Genomic DNA, 14,690 nt, shown 5'->3' on the forward strand with positions numbered 1-14,690 from the left:
TGCAGTTGAACCTTGAAACCCCAGGGAGAAGGGGAAGACATCTGATACCTGCTTTACTCTAGGCTTTTCTCCAGTGAGGCAGACAAAACAGAAAAATAAGGATGTTTATTAAGGACATTTCTGGCCCAAAGCTAGGGCTCATACTCAGCTCGGTGAGCCACTGTCCGACCTCATCCCCATTCAATGTGAATGACACTAGGGAGGCCGGGCCACAGGTAGATCCCACTGCCCAAGTAAAGGGGCAACAGCAAGGGGTCCCTCCCATAGCCAGGTCCAGACAGATACACTGCTGGGGATAAAGAGGAAAAACCACTGGACTAATACATTCTATACTCTTCCTGGGAACCTCTTACTCCTCCCCACCTCTCAAGTTCATTGGTCAAAGGTACCCAGTACCATGATATGGAGTACCAAGGGAAGCCCCTTTAGTATGCCCCAGAGCTATGGGAAAGGCATGCCCTTCCCTTCTCAGCCATCCCAGCCATGGGGGCCACTGAGGTAGAAGGGGGCGGGGGCAGGCCACACTAACCCCCCCTTGTGGGCCCTGCTCTGGGCTTGCCCCAGAGGGAAGTAGGGGGCTTTTTGCTGGTATAGGAGGGCTGGGACATCAGCCCACACTGGAATGCTGTAGTTCTTCCCGTAGCCATGAAGGGACTGGCTGTCCAAGCCGGCTCAGCAGCTTCGACAACTCCAGGTTATGGTTCCGGAAAAAATTCATAAGAAAAAGGCGGGACTGACAGGAGAAACACGGAGGCAGAAACAAACAGTAAGGAGAGGGACAGACTCACACCCAAGAGGTAGAACAGGTACCATGCCCAGGGCTTTCACTCACCTGTGTGTCCATGTCTGGGTACTTCCGGCCTTTGCTTTTACCAAGACAGCGAGTCTTACCACCTTCAAGTCCCTGGCACCAAAAGCCTTTATCTTCATCAAACCTGTTCAACAGGAACAGGCTGTGGGTGGCAGAGAAGAGCCCCGTAAATGCGCACTACCCCTTCTCAGTCATAGGGATACATGTCTCGCCATGCGAGACAATCCAGGTCTGGTCCACACAGATTAACAACCTACTTCCCCATTTCCCCCAGACCTTCCTCCCCTGGGTCATGCTCTCCCACCTGAGGGTCCGTGTGTAGTTCAGAAAGGGTGTGATACCCAGGAACTTCTGGATGCTCTCCATTGAGGCTGCTGGATTGGTACGCAGCTCCTGCCCATCCACAATCAGCAACTAAAGGGACAGGGATGTGGTTCCCTCTATATTCCTAAGCCTCTGGGCTGAAGGGAATGGGAACCCCAATGGGGGCTCTTGGAGGGTTGTACCTGTCCAGAGGGGTAGTAAGTCAGCCAACGTTGCAGGTGGGTAGAATAGTAGCCAGGGACAAGACAGCGGTTCTGCAGGGAACGAAGTACCAGAGGGGCCTGGGTAGAAGCTGAAATCACCTGGTAGAAGGTATAGTTCAGAGCAACTGGGTCTCCATGTGCTCGCTGGTGCTAGAGGACAAAGAACAGGAAGGGCAAGGACTGGTGACTGGACAGAATGATTTTGCCCTTATTCCTTGCCTGGTGACAGTACAGGCACCACTCCCTAAAGCACTAGTTTCATTTTCCTACCCTCCTTTCTGTCTCTTAGCAGTCACTACCTCCCTCTCAGGCCCAATGTATCCCTAGCCTCGGGCAGACCTGGTACCAGGAGTAGGCCCTGTCAGCAGGGTTGGTGAGCACAGTGATGATCTTGGCTCTCGGCAGGAGAGCAGCTCCCCGCCGTGGTACAACCTCTGAGTCAAAGTAGGTGGCACTTTTTTCAAACAGGAAATCAGTGCTGGCATTGGAAGGAACAGGGAAGAAATCCATGTACCTAGCAAGTAACATAGGAAAAAGGCAGAGGTTTTCAGAGTGAAGAAGCCTGATGTCTGCTAACTGAAGCTAAGTGGGGTTATTTTTGGAGAAGGAAATACTCTGAGAAACATTAAAAAAAAAAAAATGGTCCCAATCTCACCAGTCAATACCCTTGTGGTAATTGGGGCCACTGAAGAACTGAATCTCCTCAAAGGTGCTGGGGCTAGGAAAGCTGCTAGTAACTGCTGGGTGCAGGCTCAGGAAGAAGTGAACTGCTGTAGTGCCTAAATAGGAAAGACCAGACCTTTGTAGGAAAGAAGCCACTGAACAGCATGAGTTTGAAGAAAGTAAGAAATCATCACTTTGTATAGTAATAATCCCTTATGGCCAAGCTACAGTGAGAGAAGGAAACAGAGAGGCCAAGTAAAGGGTTAAAACAACGGCTCTCAGCCTTGACTGTGTATCAAAACCCTTTGATCTTTAAAAAGTCCACATAGAGTGCTAGCCTTGAGCTGAAGAGCTGCGGACAGTGCCCAGGCCCAGAGTTCAGGCCCCACAACTGACAAAAATAAATAAATAAATGAAATTAAAAAAAAAAAAAAACAAAACTCCATGGATGAGGGCTGGAAACCCATGGAGCTCAGTGGTGTAGCACTTGCCTATGCAAAGCCATGAGTTTGGTCACCAGTACAGTAAAAACAGAGCAAAAAAAATAACATAAACCCCCAAATTCTGATAAACAACTAGATTTGAGAATCTCTATCTCGAGATTAGATTTACATTGAGTGAGTAAGAGAAGGGAGTTTTTGTTTGTTTTGGTGCCTCTACTGGGGCTTGAACTCAGGGCCTGAGTGCTGTCCCTAAACTTTTGCTCAAGGCTAGTGTTGTACCATTAGAGCTACAGCTCCATTTCTGTATGGAGATAAGAGTCTCAAGAAAGTGGGGTGCTGGTAGCTCACGCCTGTAATCCTAGCTACTCAGGAGGCTGCGATCTGAGGATTGTGGTTCAAAGCCAGTCCGGGCAGGAAAGTCTGTGAGGCTCTTATCTCCAATAAACAACTAGAAAACCAGAAGTGGTGCTGTGGTTCAAGTGGTAGAGCGCTCACCTTGAGCTGAAGAGTGCAGGTACAGTGCCCAAGCCCAGAGTTCAAGCCCCATGACCGACCAAAAAAAAAAGAGTCTCAAGGACTTTCCTGCCCAGATTGGTTTCATACTGCAATCCTCAGATCTCAGCCTCCTGAGTAGCTGGCTAGCATTCTAGGCATGAGCCACTGGGACCTGTGGGAGCTCTTTGGCAAAAGGAGTTTGGGTTTATAAAGGCAGAGCAAGTAAGGTGTTAAAGGATAATTTACCTGTCTTCTGGGGTCCCACAATGAGGAACTTGGGGAGTCGATCACAGGTTTTCTCCTTGGACCAGATATCTTTGTGCCTCTTATCATCACAGGGATTCTGAAGGTGAGGCCAAGAATCTGATAAGGAAGGCCTCTCTTACACTCCACCCCCATCAGGCCTCTCTTCAGCCTGAGCTCCACTTTTACCTGCCAAAGGGGGCTTCGCTCCTGAGGGAAAAGTTCAAAGTACTTTCGTGCAAGAGGGATGGGAGGAAGGGTCTGTAGGCGCAGCCGTGTCCAGCACTGGAGGAAGCGTACCAGGCTCTCAAAGGTGTACAGACCCAACCGGTCATTTCCATAATTGGACAAATGGGTCATAAAGATGCTGATCTGTAATAAGGCATCTTCATGTCAGATTTGGAGAGGCTACTCTACCTCACCATCAACCCCCAGCCCCTGGCCTGCAAATACTTCAGCTTGCCAATTTTCCAGCCCTTCCTCTCTGCACCTTACCGGATTAAGCAGCACTGTCAGAAAGAGCTCTCCACCTCGGATGCTCCGGTCTAACTCACGGGAGCCTCCAGGATACTCATTATAGAAGATTGTATGAGTAAAGAGACCACATGTTTGCCGGGGGAGAACCTGGAGGAAAAACAAGCAACAGAGACAGTTGAGATGAGATTTGTACAGTACAATGTGAAGCAGCGAGATTCTCTGGGTTTCTAGAAGGCCCAGTCTATGGTTATAATAATAAAAGGGCTTTCCTGATTTTTTTTTTTTTTGCCAGTCTTGGCACTTGAACTCAGGGCCTGGGCACTGTCCATGACCTTCTTTTCTTTTGCTCAAGGCTAGCACTCTACCACCTGAGCTATAGCACCACTTTCAGCCTTTTCTGTTTCTGTGGTACTGAGGAATTGAACTCAGGGCTTCATGCATGCTAGGCAAGCACTCTACCACTAAACCACATTCCCAACCCATGGGCTTTCAGATTTTTACCCCTTACTATGAGCATGAACTTGGACAAGTCACAAGTCAAAGCAGCTGGAGACTAATCGGGGGGGGTTGTAGTGGGAGTCCCTCACCATGATGCCACTGTGAATGAAGCCACGGCGGTAGCGGGCGGGGCGGAGATGGGGGTACTCCTCAGTGCTGGTCACTTGGATGCCCCACACAGATTTCCAAGCCTCATAGAGCTGCGTGTGGATGGGGTACACGCCCGAGTGGTGGGGGGCCACAGCATAACCCAGATCCGTGGGAATCCCATGCTCCTGGGAATGGCATAGACTCTCACCAGGACCTGGTGAGGTTTGGGGAGTATAGGATAGAGAGGGCGGGGATGCCTCCACAGAAAGAAAATTCGAAACGGTAGGGGAAATTTGAAAGGAGGAATTCATTCTGGGAGAAACTGTAGAGAAGAGATCCAAGGGTCTCACCAAAGCAAACTGTTTGTTGAGCCTCATCTGGTCGGCCAGCACAGAGCGATTGTGGAACAGGTGTGGCTGCATGTGGCTCCACATGTGGGGGAACCACCAGAACTCTTTGCGGTGCTTCAGCAGCATGTCGTCCCCCGCATCCTCCTCCTCTGTCCCTGTGACCACATACTGACCACTGACCACAGCCAGTCAGCCCTCTGTCCTTTGTGCTATTACAACACACCACCTTCCCTCCTTGGAATGCTACTGACTCCTCCAACCCCAGGTTTTCTATTTGCCCTACTGCCAACTTGTTTTTCCCATCACTAAGGCAAAATGCAAGCCCACCATCAGCTCCCAACTATGCCCCTTTTCTTCAACCAGTCTTCCCAGAGAGATAAGCAATGAAGGTACACATCAAACCAATAATGCTATGCTGAATGTACAGGAGAATAAACTCACCAGTATGGTAGAACTTGCCCGAGAAACCCAGGTTGAAGGTGAAGTTAGGGACTAAGGTCCTGAGTTTGTTCTGGGTGGTCAACAGAGCCTGAGAAGAGTAGCAGAGACATGAGAAATCAGGAGGAAACAGACTGAGTCGAAGATACATGAAAAATAAATTTCTTCCTGCCTACAAAGGGCAGGAGTATGCCTTTCCATAAGCTCAGAATCATGGCAAGAGCTGGACAGACCAAAGCTCGAACAACTTATAAGGACAGATATTTAAGTAATTTTACAGAAAGAAATGCAAAGAGAAAAATAAAGACTGACCTCAACATCATCCACTTTCATGCGAGTACCTTCTTTGCCCACGAAGATGTCGTCGATGTCTACCAGGATGTAGCGGTCAAGGTCCAGGCAGAGGCGCTTGCCAGTGAGGTATGCAACAGCATCAACAAAAACCAGTTTGTGAAGCCAGAAAGAAAGTCCATGGCCAAAGAGTACCCGCTGGATGCCATCGTGAAGCCCCAGGTCCTGTACCACAGTAGGAAGGTGGGCTCGACGAGGCACAGGTCCTGGCACAGGAGGCTCAGCTGGCCGAAGGTTGGCAAGAAGCACGGGTTCATAAGTACTGTGATTGGACTGGAAAATGGTCCAGTCATCACCAGGCAGTGGCCCAGGCTCCAGGCGGCTGGGGCGGGTGAGATGCAGGAGGGGGGCAGAAGGATTCACTTGGTAGTCCCGGAGCCCCAAGTTTGAGTGTAGAAAAATGGGAAAGCCCTTGAGCTGGGCACTCAGTAAACTATGCTCATGGGCTCGGAAAAAGCCAATGATGCCCACGCCATATTCCACACAGTAGCGGTCTAGCAGTTCCCGACTCCACGCATCCAAGTTGACATACTTAAGCAGGTTCTCATATATGACTAAGACATAGCGGCCACGGGTATGATCAGTCAATGTGGGCATGTCCCCTCGGCCAGGTGCCAGCTCAGTGCTGTAACGAAAACGACTTGACTCCAAGATGGCCACAATCTCCTGCCCTAGCTGTGAGTATGCACTCTCCACAAACACAAGGACCACAGGTTCAGTTCGAGTTGTTTCTGGAGGCCGGGGAGGCCGAGGAGGGACTGGAGGTCTTGCAGGACCAGGGCCAGCTGCCCCACTGCTGCTGCAGTCTCCCAAGGGCAGGGGTAGGGGTTCCTTGGCCTTGGGGCTAGTGGACACATAGTAAGCCAGGAAGCCCATGGAGCCAAGGCTGAAAGCAATCAGCAGCAGTATGAGGCGGTGCAGTTCCAGCTGCCGAGCTGGGCGTACCACCTTCCACAGCTGGAGCATGGCGAGGGAAATAAAGGAGGAATAAGGGACCACCTCTGGGGATGGGAGGTGGGAGTCGCTAGGATAGAGTTTTCTTGGGTGAGTAGAAGGATAGGAAAATAGGGGAAAGGGATTCACTCAGGGTCAATTTCCTGAAGAGATGGGAACCAAGTCCATTTATTCTAGAGTAGAAAAGGAAGAAGCAGCAGTCTCAAGTCACCATGGCCTCCTGGACCATGGCTTCACGCTGCAAATCTAGCTTCCTTGGCTCTGATAAAGCTTCTCACATCACAAATCAGCAAAGTGCACAAGCTTGGCCTCCACAATCTGTAAGACATAGAAAGGGATGGATTACTTCTGCCCCTGAAAGTCTATCATTAATCCATTCTCCTCCTCAGCCCATCTCTCTTACTTCCCGCTCCCTTGATGATTTGTTCTCAAAGCAAAGGAGGGGGATTATCTCCTATAGAAGAACACATACCTTAGCTGTCATGGAACCCACATGTGAATGTTCAAATTTTCTTAAGCTCAAGCTGGAAAAGCAAACTCAAGTGCTGGAAGAGGCCCTCTGCAGAGGTCAGACCGCCAGGGAGACTGAAAACAGGCTTTCACTGCAAGTTCCTATCCCACAACCAATTAGTTGTCCAGCCTGCAAGAACTCTGGTCTTTTGGTAAGAAATGGATAGAAAACCCCAGAAGTCTCGTGGCCCAATGCAACATCAGATCAGAGGAAACTCGTGAGTCTGTTTATCTTCCACATCAACCTAATTCAACGATATATCTAACAGACTAACGAACTTGCAGTCATGTGGACATTATGGTAGGGGTACTCAAAAGGAAAGAGATGGGCTAATTATTATTCTATTAGCAGCTTAACCCAGAATTTGCAGACTCTCTTTTCTACTGTTTGTGAAAAATTACCTCTTACCCTTCACTTTTTCCATAGCTCCAGAACAGGTTATGTCACTAATACATGTGCAAAGCCAAAAGCAGGGTCCAGAGCGTATTTCTTCCTATCCATTCTAGTTATCTTTCCTAACTTAGTCAAAGTGGAATGGCATCTCTAATCCTAAAGAGCTCAGCTTACAAAAATATGAGAGGTTCAGTCCAGTTACAAAAACAGAGCAAACCAGTAGCAGATGACAGAGAGCAATATGAGCGTAAGTCATAGCTAGCCAATTAGAAAGTATAAAGGCATAGTGATCAGAAAACAGTTTTAAGAGCCGGGCGCTGGTGGCTCATGCCTGTAATCCTAGCTACTCAGGAGGCTGAGATCTGAGGATCGCGGTTCAAAGCCAGCCCGGGCAGGAGAGACCGTGAGACTCCTATCTCCAATAAACCACCAGAAAACCGGAAGTGGCGCTGTAAGCATGCAAGGCAAGCGCTCTACCACTGAGCCACCTTCCCAGCCCGCTACTCTTTTTAATCAGGCAGTGGGCTGGAGGTTTACATGCATGAGCTGGATATTTCCATTATAAGAAGGCAAGAAACTCAAAGAGACTAAATAATATCTCCAACTCATTTATTTAAATTCGGAACCATGTGGCTCTAATAAATGTCTGTGGTCTTTCTACCTTTGTTAGTCTGATGTTTCAATTTCATAAAGGTGATTTGTTCTTGACTAGGGCTGTATACAGCACAAAATGAAGGACTCAAAACGGATCTGTGACTTAAAAAAAAAGCACCAGAGTCAAAATAAAATCACCAAAGTAGGCAGCTCAGGAAATCCTCAGAGGTCCTAGGGTCCTCTGGGAGAAAAACAAAGGAAGTTTCTGGCTAATAGCACTATATGGATAGCTGGGGGTTTACATGGGTATCTCAGGGTAAGAGTGAGAGTCAGGGGGAGAAAACAACCACAAAATAAGCTCAAGGCAGAATGGGAAAGGCCCAGGATAAAGGGGGCGAGAGGAGGAAAATGGAGGACTGGAGAGGACAATTCAAATCTTATCCCCTGGGACTTGTGAGCTATCCAAAATACATTCCCTGCTCTCCCCGCAAGCTCCCTGCCTCCTTCAATATTCATGAGGAATCCTAACCCCAATTTCTGATCCCACACTCACTATCAGTGCCATTGCTTGCACATTCTCAACCTGGTTTTAATTTCCTTTACTGTGAAACCTGGAGACAGAGCGTCATGATTATTTGGTTCAAATGGTCTCAACCTAATTGTGAAGGGTGTGCAATCTTGGAAGTCTTGGAAGGAGGTGAGGCCGAAAGACATACAGTCACCCAGGCTGTAATGACAGACACTGCTCTTAGGCAGGGAACAAGAATAGGGCCTTTGAAGGTGGAAGTTTATGACCATTAGGGCACAAGGCTAGTGGGGCACAAAGAGGCAAGCAGACACAGCGGGATATAGCAGGAAGGTCAAGTAAAGGAAAAATGAGCAACTGGGGTGAGGAGGAGGTGAGGAGGAGACAAAGGCCAAGGGTGAAGGGGCAGGCAGGAGTATATCAGCAGCACGAACCCACTCACGATTCTCAAAGTAAAACTTATGGAAATCCATTCCCTCCACCAGGTTACCGAGGGCCTCAGGCTCAAAGGAAGTGAGGCCTGGGTCACAGATCTTCCTGCAGGAAAATATAAATAAATACAATCAAACCAGGCACCAGTGGTTCATGCCTATAATCCTAGCTACTCAAGAGGCTGAGATCTAAGAGTGCGGTTTGAAGCCAGCCCAGGCAGGAAAGTGCAATTCTTTTTTTTTTTTTGTCGGTCATGGGGCTTGAACTCTGGGCCTGGACGCTGTCCCTCAGCTCTTCAGCTCAAGGCGAGCGCTCTACCACTTGAGCGTCAGCCCCACTTCCAGCTTTTTCTGCTTATGTGGTACTAAGGAATCAAACCCAGGGCCTCATGCATGCAAGGCAAGCACTCTACCACTGAGACACCTTCCCAGCCCCAATAGTTAATATTTGTTGAGAGCTAACTATCTGTCAGGCATTCTTCCAAGAGCTATACATATACATGGTTGCTGATGGAGATATACAATGGTGTGAAAATCATAAGCATTCAGTATAAACCATACTTCAAATGAACCCTACTACATTTTGTTTTTTTGGTGCTGGATTTTACATCCAGGACCTTGTGAATGCTAGGTACATGTTCTACCCCGGATTTGCTTCCCCAGCATCTTGATTTTTGAGTCCCCCCCCCCCCCCGGGCTGGTGGATATGCAGTATGATACTCTCTTATGATGCTGAGCAGTGGCATCTCTCAGTCAGCTGAATCATCAGGAGGTTGAGCAACTGACACTACAGTATACTGAGTAGCAGCTAAAAACTATCACACTCAGTAGGTAAGGTATATTCTTGACTTAGCATGTCCAGCTTAGGATAAATTTATCACTTCTCTCTCCATAAGTCAAGAAGCATCTGAATTTAATCTCTACACCAGCCCTAAGAAGTAGGAAATGGACAGTACTATTATTATTTCCATTTTACCCAAAAGTAACTTGAAGCTGAGAGGCTTAGTAACTTGCCCGGGATCACACAGCTCAGTCAGTGGAGGAACTGGGGTTCAAAATCAGGCCTGTCAAGCTCCAGATCCCCCATGCTGTTAACCACTACATTTCAGCTTCATACCTAAAAGAAACAGCGATTTAGCCAAGGGGCGAGAAGGGAGCCATTGGGATGGGGCGTGGGGTAGGAGGGTGGCTGTGAGGGGAGGAAAGTGTGTGTGTGTGTGTGTGTGTGTGTGTGTGTGTCTGCGTGCAGCAGTGGAAGGTTTTTGAGACGGGAGAAACCACGGGGCCGGCTGCCGAGCTGCAAGCAATAGCACCCGGGGCGCAGAAGGGTCCGCACTCGGACACCAGCAGAGCCGAGTTGGAGCCGGTTCACCAGGGGAGCGAACTTGGTGAGGAAACACGAGGTCAGGGTGGAGATAAAAGAGCCCGGACGGGGGGCACTCCAGGGGTAGGGGTAAGGGGCAGAGGCGCCTGGGGTGACCGGGAAGCAGGCACCGCGCTGAGCGGGCGGGCTGGCGGGGCGAGGCGGGCGTGAGGGCGGTGGTGGAAGGGACGCGCGGGCGAGGGGCCGCCCGGGGCGACTCCGCAATGGTCACACTCAGCGGCGAGTCTGTGAGCGGAGGAACTGGGGGGGCCCCCACTGTGTGTGGGGCTTGCTGTCCTCAAGGGAGGCTCACCCGGCGGAGTGGGCGGCGTCCCTGCTGTCCCCGGGCTCCGCCGCGTCCCGGGGCTGCCCAGCTTCCCTGCTCTCGGGGCCTCGGGCCGCGCCGCGGCCGCTCCGCCATCTCCGAGCGAACGCTCTGCCGCAGCCGGACCCTACCACCGCTCCTGCCGAGGGGGGGACAGCGCGCTGCCGCTCGTGGTCCCCGCAGGCTCCGAGCGTGACGGCCGCGCGACCGACGTGCGGGGGAAACCACACAACCTTTCGCAGCCGCTCGGCCGAGCCACGGCCTCCAAGTTGTTTTTGCCTCCGTCCGCAATGCCCCCCACAACTGGTCGCCCGATGGCACAGTCTGGAGAGCGTCAGGCGCCACGGCCCACGAGCAGGGGCGGGTCGAGGGCTGGCCCACTTAGCCTAGCGGAGGGGGAACCGGGCCGGCCCACTAAAGGCGGGGGGTGAGGGCGTGGCTAGCCTGATATGTGGGTGGGCCTGGGGGTGTATGTGTGTGGTGAGAACCTCAGTCCACCAATTAAGAGCCCGGTCTTCTCCACGCCAGGCACGCCTCCGCAGCTGTGGACAAGTCGAAACTGAAGACTTTTGAGAAGTTTTTTTCCCCTAAGGATCCAAAGGGAATGGGAGAAGATACATCTCTTCATTGGAAAGTTTGTAACACAAGCTGCTCAAATCCTGGTCATAAGCCTCCAACAGCAGTTAACACAATGGACTGTTTAAAGGTTATTTTATTAAATATCTTCAAGGTTTCATTGTAACAAAGCTATGAAGGGTCTACCAACATTCAGAACAAACACTATTTTTAAATTATCTCTATGTCATCATGCAAAAATTCTGCACCAAATGCCTTCCATTTCCTGTTTAAAAGGTGACTTTTTTTTTTAATAGTCTATCATCTATAGATGCTGACATTAACCCCAGAATAATAAGAATGCTAAGAAGTGAGGCTGGAACAGCCATAGGAAGCTATGGGTCTCGAACTCTAAGACCATTTTCTTCAAGCCAGCAAAACCAAACCCTGTGATGAAGGTATCTGCAAGCTGGCACTGCAGGCTGCAGGGCAGGAAGGGGCCAGGGCCCAGGGGCCTGGAGCATGCATGAGGTGCTCGAGGAGGCTGGCTAAATCCAAGCACCAGCACATAGCTTTTTGCCTCTTCTCCCAATTCCTGAGACTCTTGAAGGTAGTCTAGGGAACTGGAGTCTACCCACCTTTTCCCCCAAAGTGAAGATATTTGTGCAGATAAATATGCACAGTTATTTTTGGGGAAACCAAGGCCATAACCAATTGCTCCTTCATTATCTTCTCTGTTATCTGCTTAGGGTATAGATCTTTTTCTCCAGGTGCTGAACTCCTTGAGCACAGAGAGGGCCAATGAATGTAGGAGCCTTGGCTCTGAACAACCTTTTTTGGGTTCATGCAGTGAGGGGGAAGGGTGTTGCCCATGCAGATTGTCCAGCAGTAAGTCTATACTTCAGTTGGTCAGTAAAAAGGCCTCCTCAAAGAGGACACTTCTCATCAGAGCAGTCAGTTCAATCTCAAAGACAGGGAACGAGATGGACGTGCAGCAAGGGAAGAGTAAGAAGGAAGGCAGCCCTGAGGGCAGCCCAAATGCATAGAAACAACCACCATCTCTTATCCCACTGCCTCACTCCTCCCATCCCACAGGGGCACTTGGCAGAGGGCCCAGGCCCAGATGAGGGTCAGCATGGGGACCACCACCATGAAAAGACAAGACAAAGATGGTCCAGATCAGCACAGGAACAGAACTGCCAAAGGCATGAAGAGGAGCCCTGACTCAGGGCCTGGCTCTCTCCTTGCTAAGTTAATAAGAAACAAACACGAAGCAAAGCAGCAACTCCTCTCCCTTTCCATCTGCAGGGGTCAGGCCTCAATATCAGGGCCCATGTTCACTGTGCATCCTATAGAAATGGATGAGTAAGTGAGTACATGTCAGACTAACACGAGGTTCCTCATAGGCTTTGCAGCAAACACATTTCTGCAGCACCAATTCACTTCCCTTCTAAACTACATGGAACAACAGTACAGCAAAGTCTGGGCCCTCAGTCCCGAGGCCACTGCTTTTCAGCTGTCTCCATAGCAGGTTGGGAGCTGTGCATTCTCTCCCAAGTAGTTGTGACGGCCATGGTGTTTTCATCAGGCTCATTCAAGGCGCCTATGCAAGTTCTGAAGAAATCCATGCTTATCCTGGGATAAGCAGGCCATCTCCGGGGCTGTGATTACATCATGGCTCCCAAAGCTCTGTCAGAAGTCCTTGTCTGGTCCCCTCGAATCCACGGGGGCCTGAGGCCAAGCTCACCTCTTCAGGGCCGGTGGCTGAGCCCACTGTTCATGCCAGGATGGGCATCACAAAAACTCCTGTCTTCTTGCCAGCCCAAGGGCTACTGGTGGTTTTAAAACGCATCATGGTACAGTTCCTTTTTTTTTTTTTTTAAACAATCTTTTGTCCCCCTCTTTTTCTTAAATGTAAAAAACACCTCGGTACAGCAGAGACAGACACAAAGGGCGGGCGGGAGGGCTGCATGCAGGGGCGTGCATTGGCTGCTGCCGCTTTGTAATTTAATTGTTTTAAACCTCAAACGAACAGGACTGCCGCTGTCACTCAGGCCCTCCAGAGCCACTGGCTGCGAAGGTTTGACCTCCAGCTGGAATCTCCTAATGCCCCTGTGAAACAGGATAGAAGGTGGTAACAGAACAGAGGACAAAGAACATCAAGGCGAGTTCCTAGGACCTAAGCATGACACATGGAGTAAAGTCTGCTGAGAAGGCAGATAGGGGAGAAGCTAATGTTTAAATATAACACTGCCTCACATTTGAGCAACTGTGTCTTACCTATATATATAAGTATCTTATTTAACAGTCTCAAATAAAAAGAGGTAGATATTCTTTCCCTGCTTTTGAAAGCTTGTTGGCATGTACTCAACTTGGAATCATCTTGTTAAAACTATATTGCCCAGTCTTTGCCATTCCTCAGATGGCTAAGATCTCCTCTTCCTGTCCCTCCCAGCCTTCTCTTGCTCTCCAACCCCACCTGTCCCAGCCCTTCCCAGTGCCTCCTTTCCCACCAGTTGCACCTGTGGCTGAGCTCACTGCAGTGGTGCAGCAGGGGCCCCTGAGCAGTGATAGTGGACATTGAGCCACTTGCCATCCCGGCGGTGCCACACCCGGGTCTCCTCTGACTGGCTGGTGCGTGGTCGGCCCTGTCCATCGATGTACTGGGTGAGACGGATGTAGGCGATGCAAGCTGCGTCCTCCCCAATCACGTGCACGTGTGGGTTTAGGATGGTGGTATGGATGGGCTTGCTGTTCTTAGACAAGACTGTAGGGGCAAGACAGGGAGGGGAAGGTAGGAGGGTGTCAGGTCTGGGTACCTAAATTTTCCACCTGGTACGTACTGATTTTTAAGTCTTAGCCTCCCTCCAGCAACCATTCCAAGAATCTCAGTTCTTCATATGACAGAGGTCAAGATGCCCCAATAGATTAGTCTCACTCAAAAGGAGGGGAAACATGAGTAATAGTGACAATAGAAGCTACTCTATTTATTTATTTAATTTTATTTTTGGGTCCAGTTGTGGGGCCTGAACTCTGGGCCTGGGCGCTGTCCCTCAGCTCTTCAGCTCAAGGCTAGCGCTCTACCACTTGAGCCACAGCGCCACTTCCGGTTTTCTGGTGGTTTATTGGAGATAGGAGTCTCACGATCTCTCCTGCCCGGGCTGGCTTTGAACCGCGATCCTCAGATCTCAGCCTCCTGAGTAGCTAGGATTACAGGTGTGAGCCACCAGCGCCCGGCGAAAGTGCGATTCTTATCTCTAATTAACCACCACCCAAAAAGCTGGAAGTGGAGCTGTGGCTCAAGTGGCACTGTCCAGGGACAGTGCTGCCCAGGTATTGAGTTCAAGCCCCAGGACAGGCACACACAAAAAAATAATAATAGAAAGTTTAAAAAATTTCCAAAAGAAGCCTGTTAGTCCTCTATAGGAGTTGTGTGTCTTCCTTCTTCTTCAAATGTGTCTGTCCAGTAGCACCATGTAAGTTACATCTGAGAAGACAGCTGAAATCTTCAGGGCCTGACTGCTGAGCCACTCAGCCCTGCCCTTTTGCCCCAATGTCAGATGCCAGGGCTGGCTGAATCACAAGCAATCGACAAGGTCCTGGGGTTTAATTTAAACACAGTCCATGCCCAAATTGCCATTTCCACAGTGTT

At 50.0% G+C, this 14,690-nt stretch overlaps 2 protein-coding genes across 7 annotated transcripts in view; both read right to left on the minus strand.

Moving 5' to 3' along the window:
- Positions 1-91: 91 nt before the first annotated feature.
- Positions 92-10,585, minus strand: Ndst2 (N-deacetylase/N-sulfotransferase (heparan glucosaminyl) 2). Of its 6 annotated transcripts, XM_013025645.1 has the most exons (15): positions 10,472-10,585; positions 9,772-9,912; positions 5,348-6,658; positions 5,039-5,126; positions 4,598-4,752; positions 4,247-4,432; positions 3,678-3,806; positions 3,372-3,554; positions 3,186-3,282; positions 1,994-2,117; positions 1,678-1,852; positions 1,318-1,488; positions 1,116-1,225; positions 833-935; positions 92-733 (listed from the first exon to the last, which is right to left on the minus strand). In XM_013025645.1, exons 3-15 carry the CDS (start codon positions 6,350-6,352, stop codon positions 608-610), a joined length of 2,652 nt encoding a protein of 883 aa, XP_012881099.1. In that variant the 5' UTR covers positions 6,353-6,658; positions 9,772-9,912; positions 10,472-10,585; the 3' UTR covers positions 92-607. The 6 variants fall into 6 exon arrangements, with proteins under 6 accessions (XP_012881099.1, XP_012881097.1, XP_012881098.1 ...); XM_013025643.1 differs by having other exon boundaries at positions 4,247-4,752; XM_013025644.1 differs by lacking the exon at positions 9,772-9,912 and having other exon boundaries at positions 4,247-4,752.
- The window catches only part of Camk2g (calcium/calmodulin-dependent protein kinase II gamma), a 60,879-nt gene continuing 54,013 nt past the window's right edge, over positions 7,825-14,690 (minus strand). The window contains exon 19 of the mRNA XM_013025599.1: positions 7,825-8,901. Coding sequence (XP_012881053.1) covers positions 8,649-8,901 — 253 coding nt within the window. The 3' untranslated portion in view covers positions 7,825-8,648. The remainder of the gene's footprint in view (positions 8,902-14,690) is intronic.

Source organism: Dipodomys ordii, unplaced genomic scaffold (genome assembly GCF_000151885.1).
Source record: "Dipodomys ordii isolate 6190 unplaced genomic scaffold, Dord_2.0 Scaffold86, whole genome shotgun sequence".
NCBI classification, from domain to species: Eukaryota; Metazoa; Chordata; class Mammalia; order Rodentia; family Heteromyidae; genus Dipodomys; species Dipodomys ordii.

Bases quoted from the DNA above. Each gene is read 5' to 3' on its own strand.
- Ndst2 (XM_013025644.1), bottom strand. From the start codon at position 6,352: ATGCTCCAGCTGTGGAAGGTGGTACGCCCAGCTCGGCAGCTGGAACTG. The intron at 5,127-5,347 runs GTCAGTCTTTAT...TACTCTTCTCAG, and splicing joins TGAAAGTGGATGATGTTGAG to GCTCTGTTGACCACCCAGAA. The intron at 4,753-5,038 runs GTGAGTTTATTC...ATGTGGTCACAG, and splicing joins GGGCAAGTTCTACCATACTG to GGACAGAGGAGGAGGATGCG.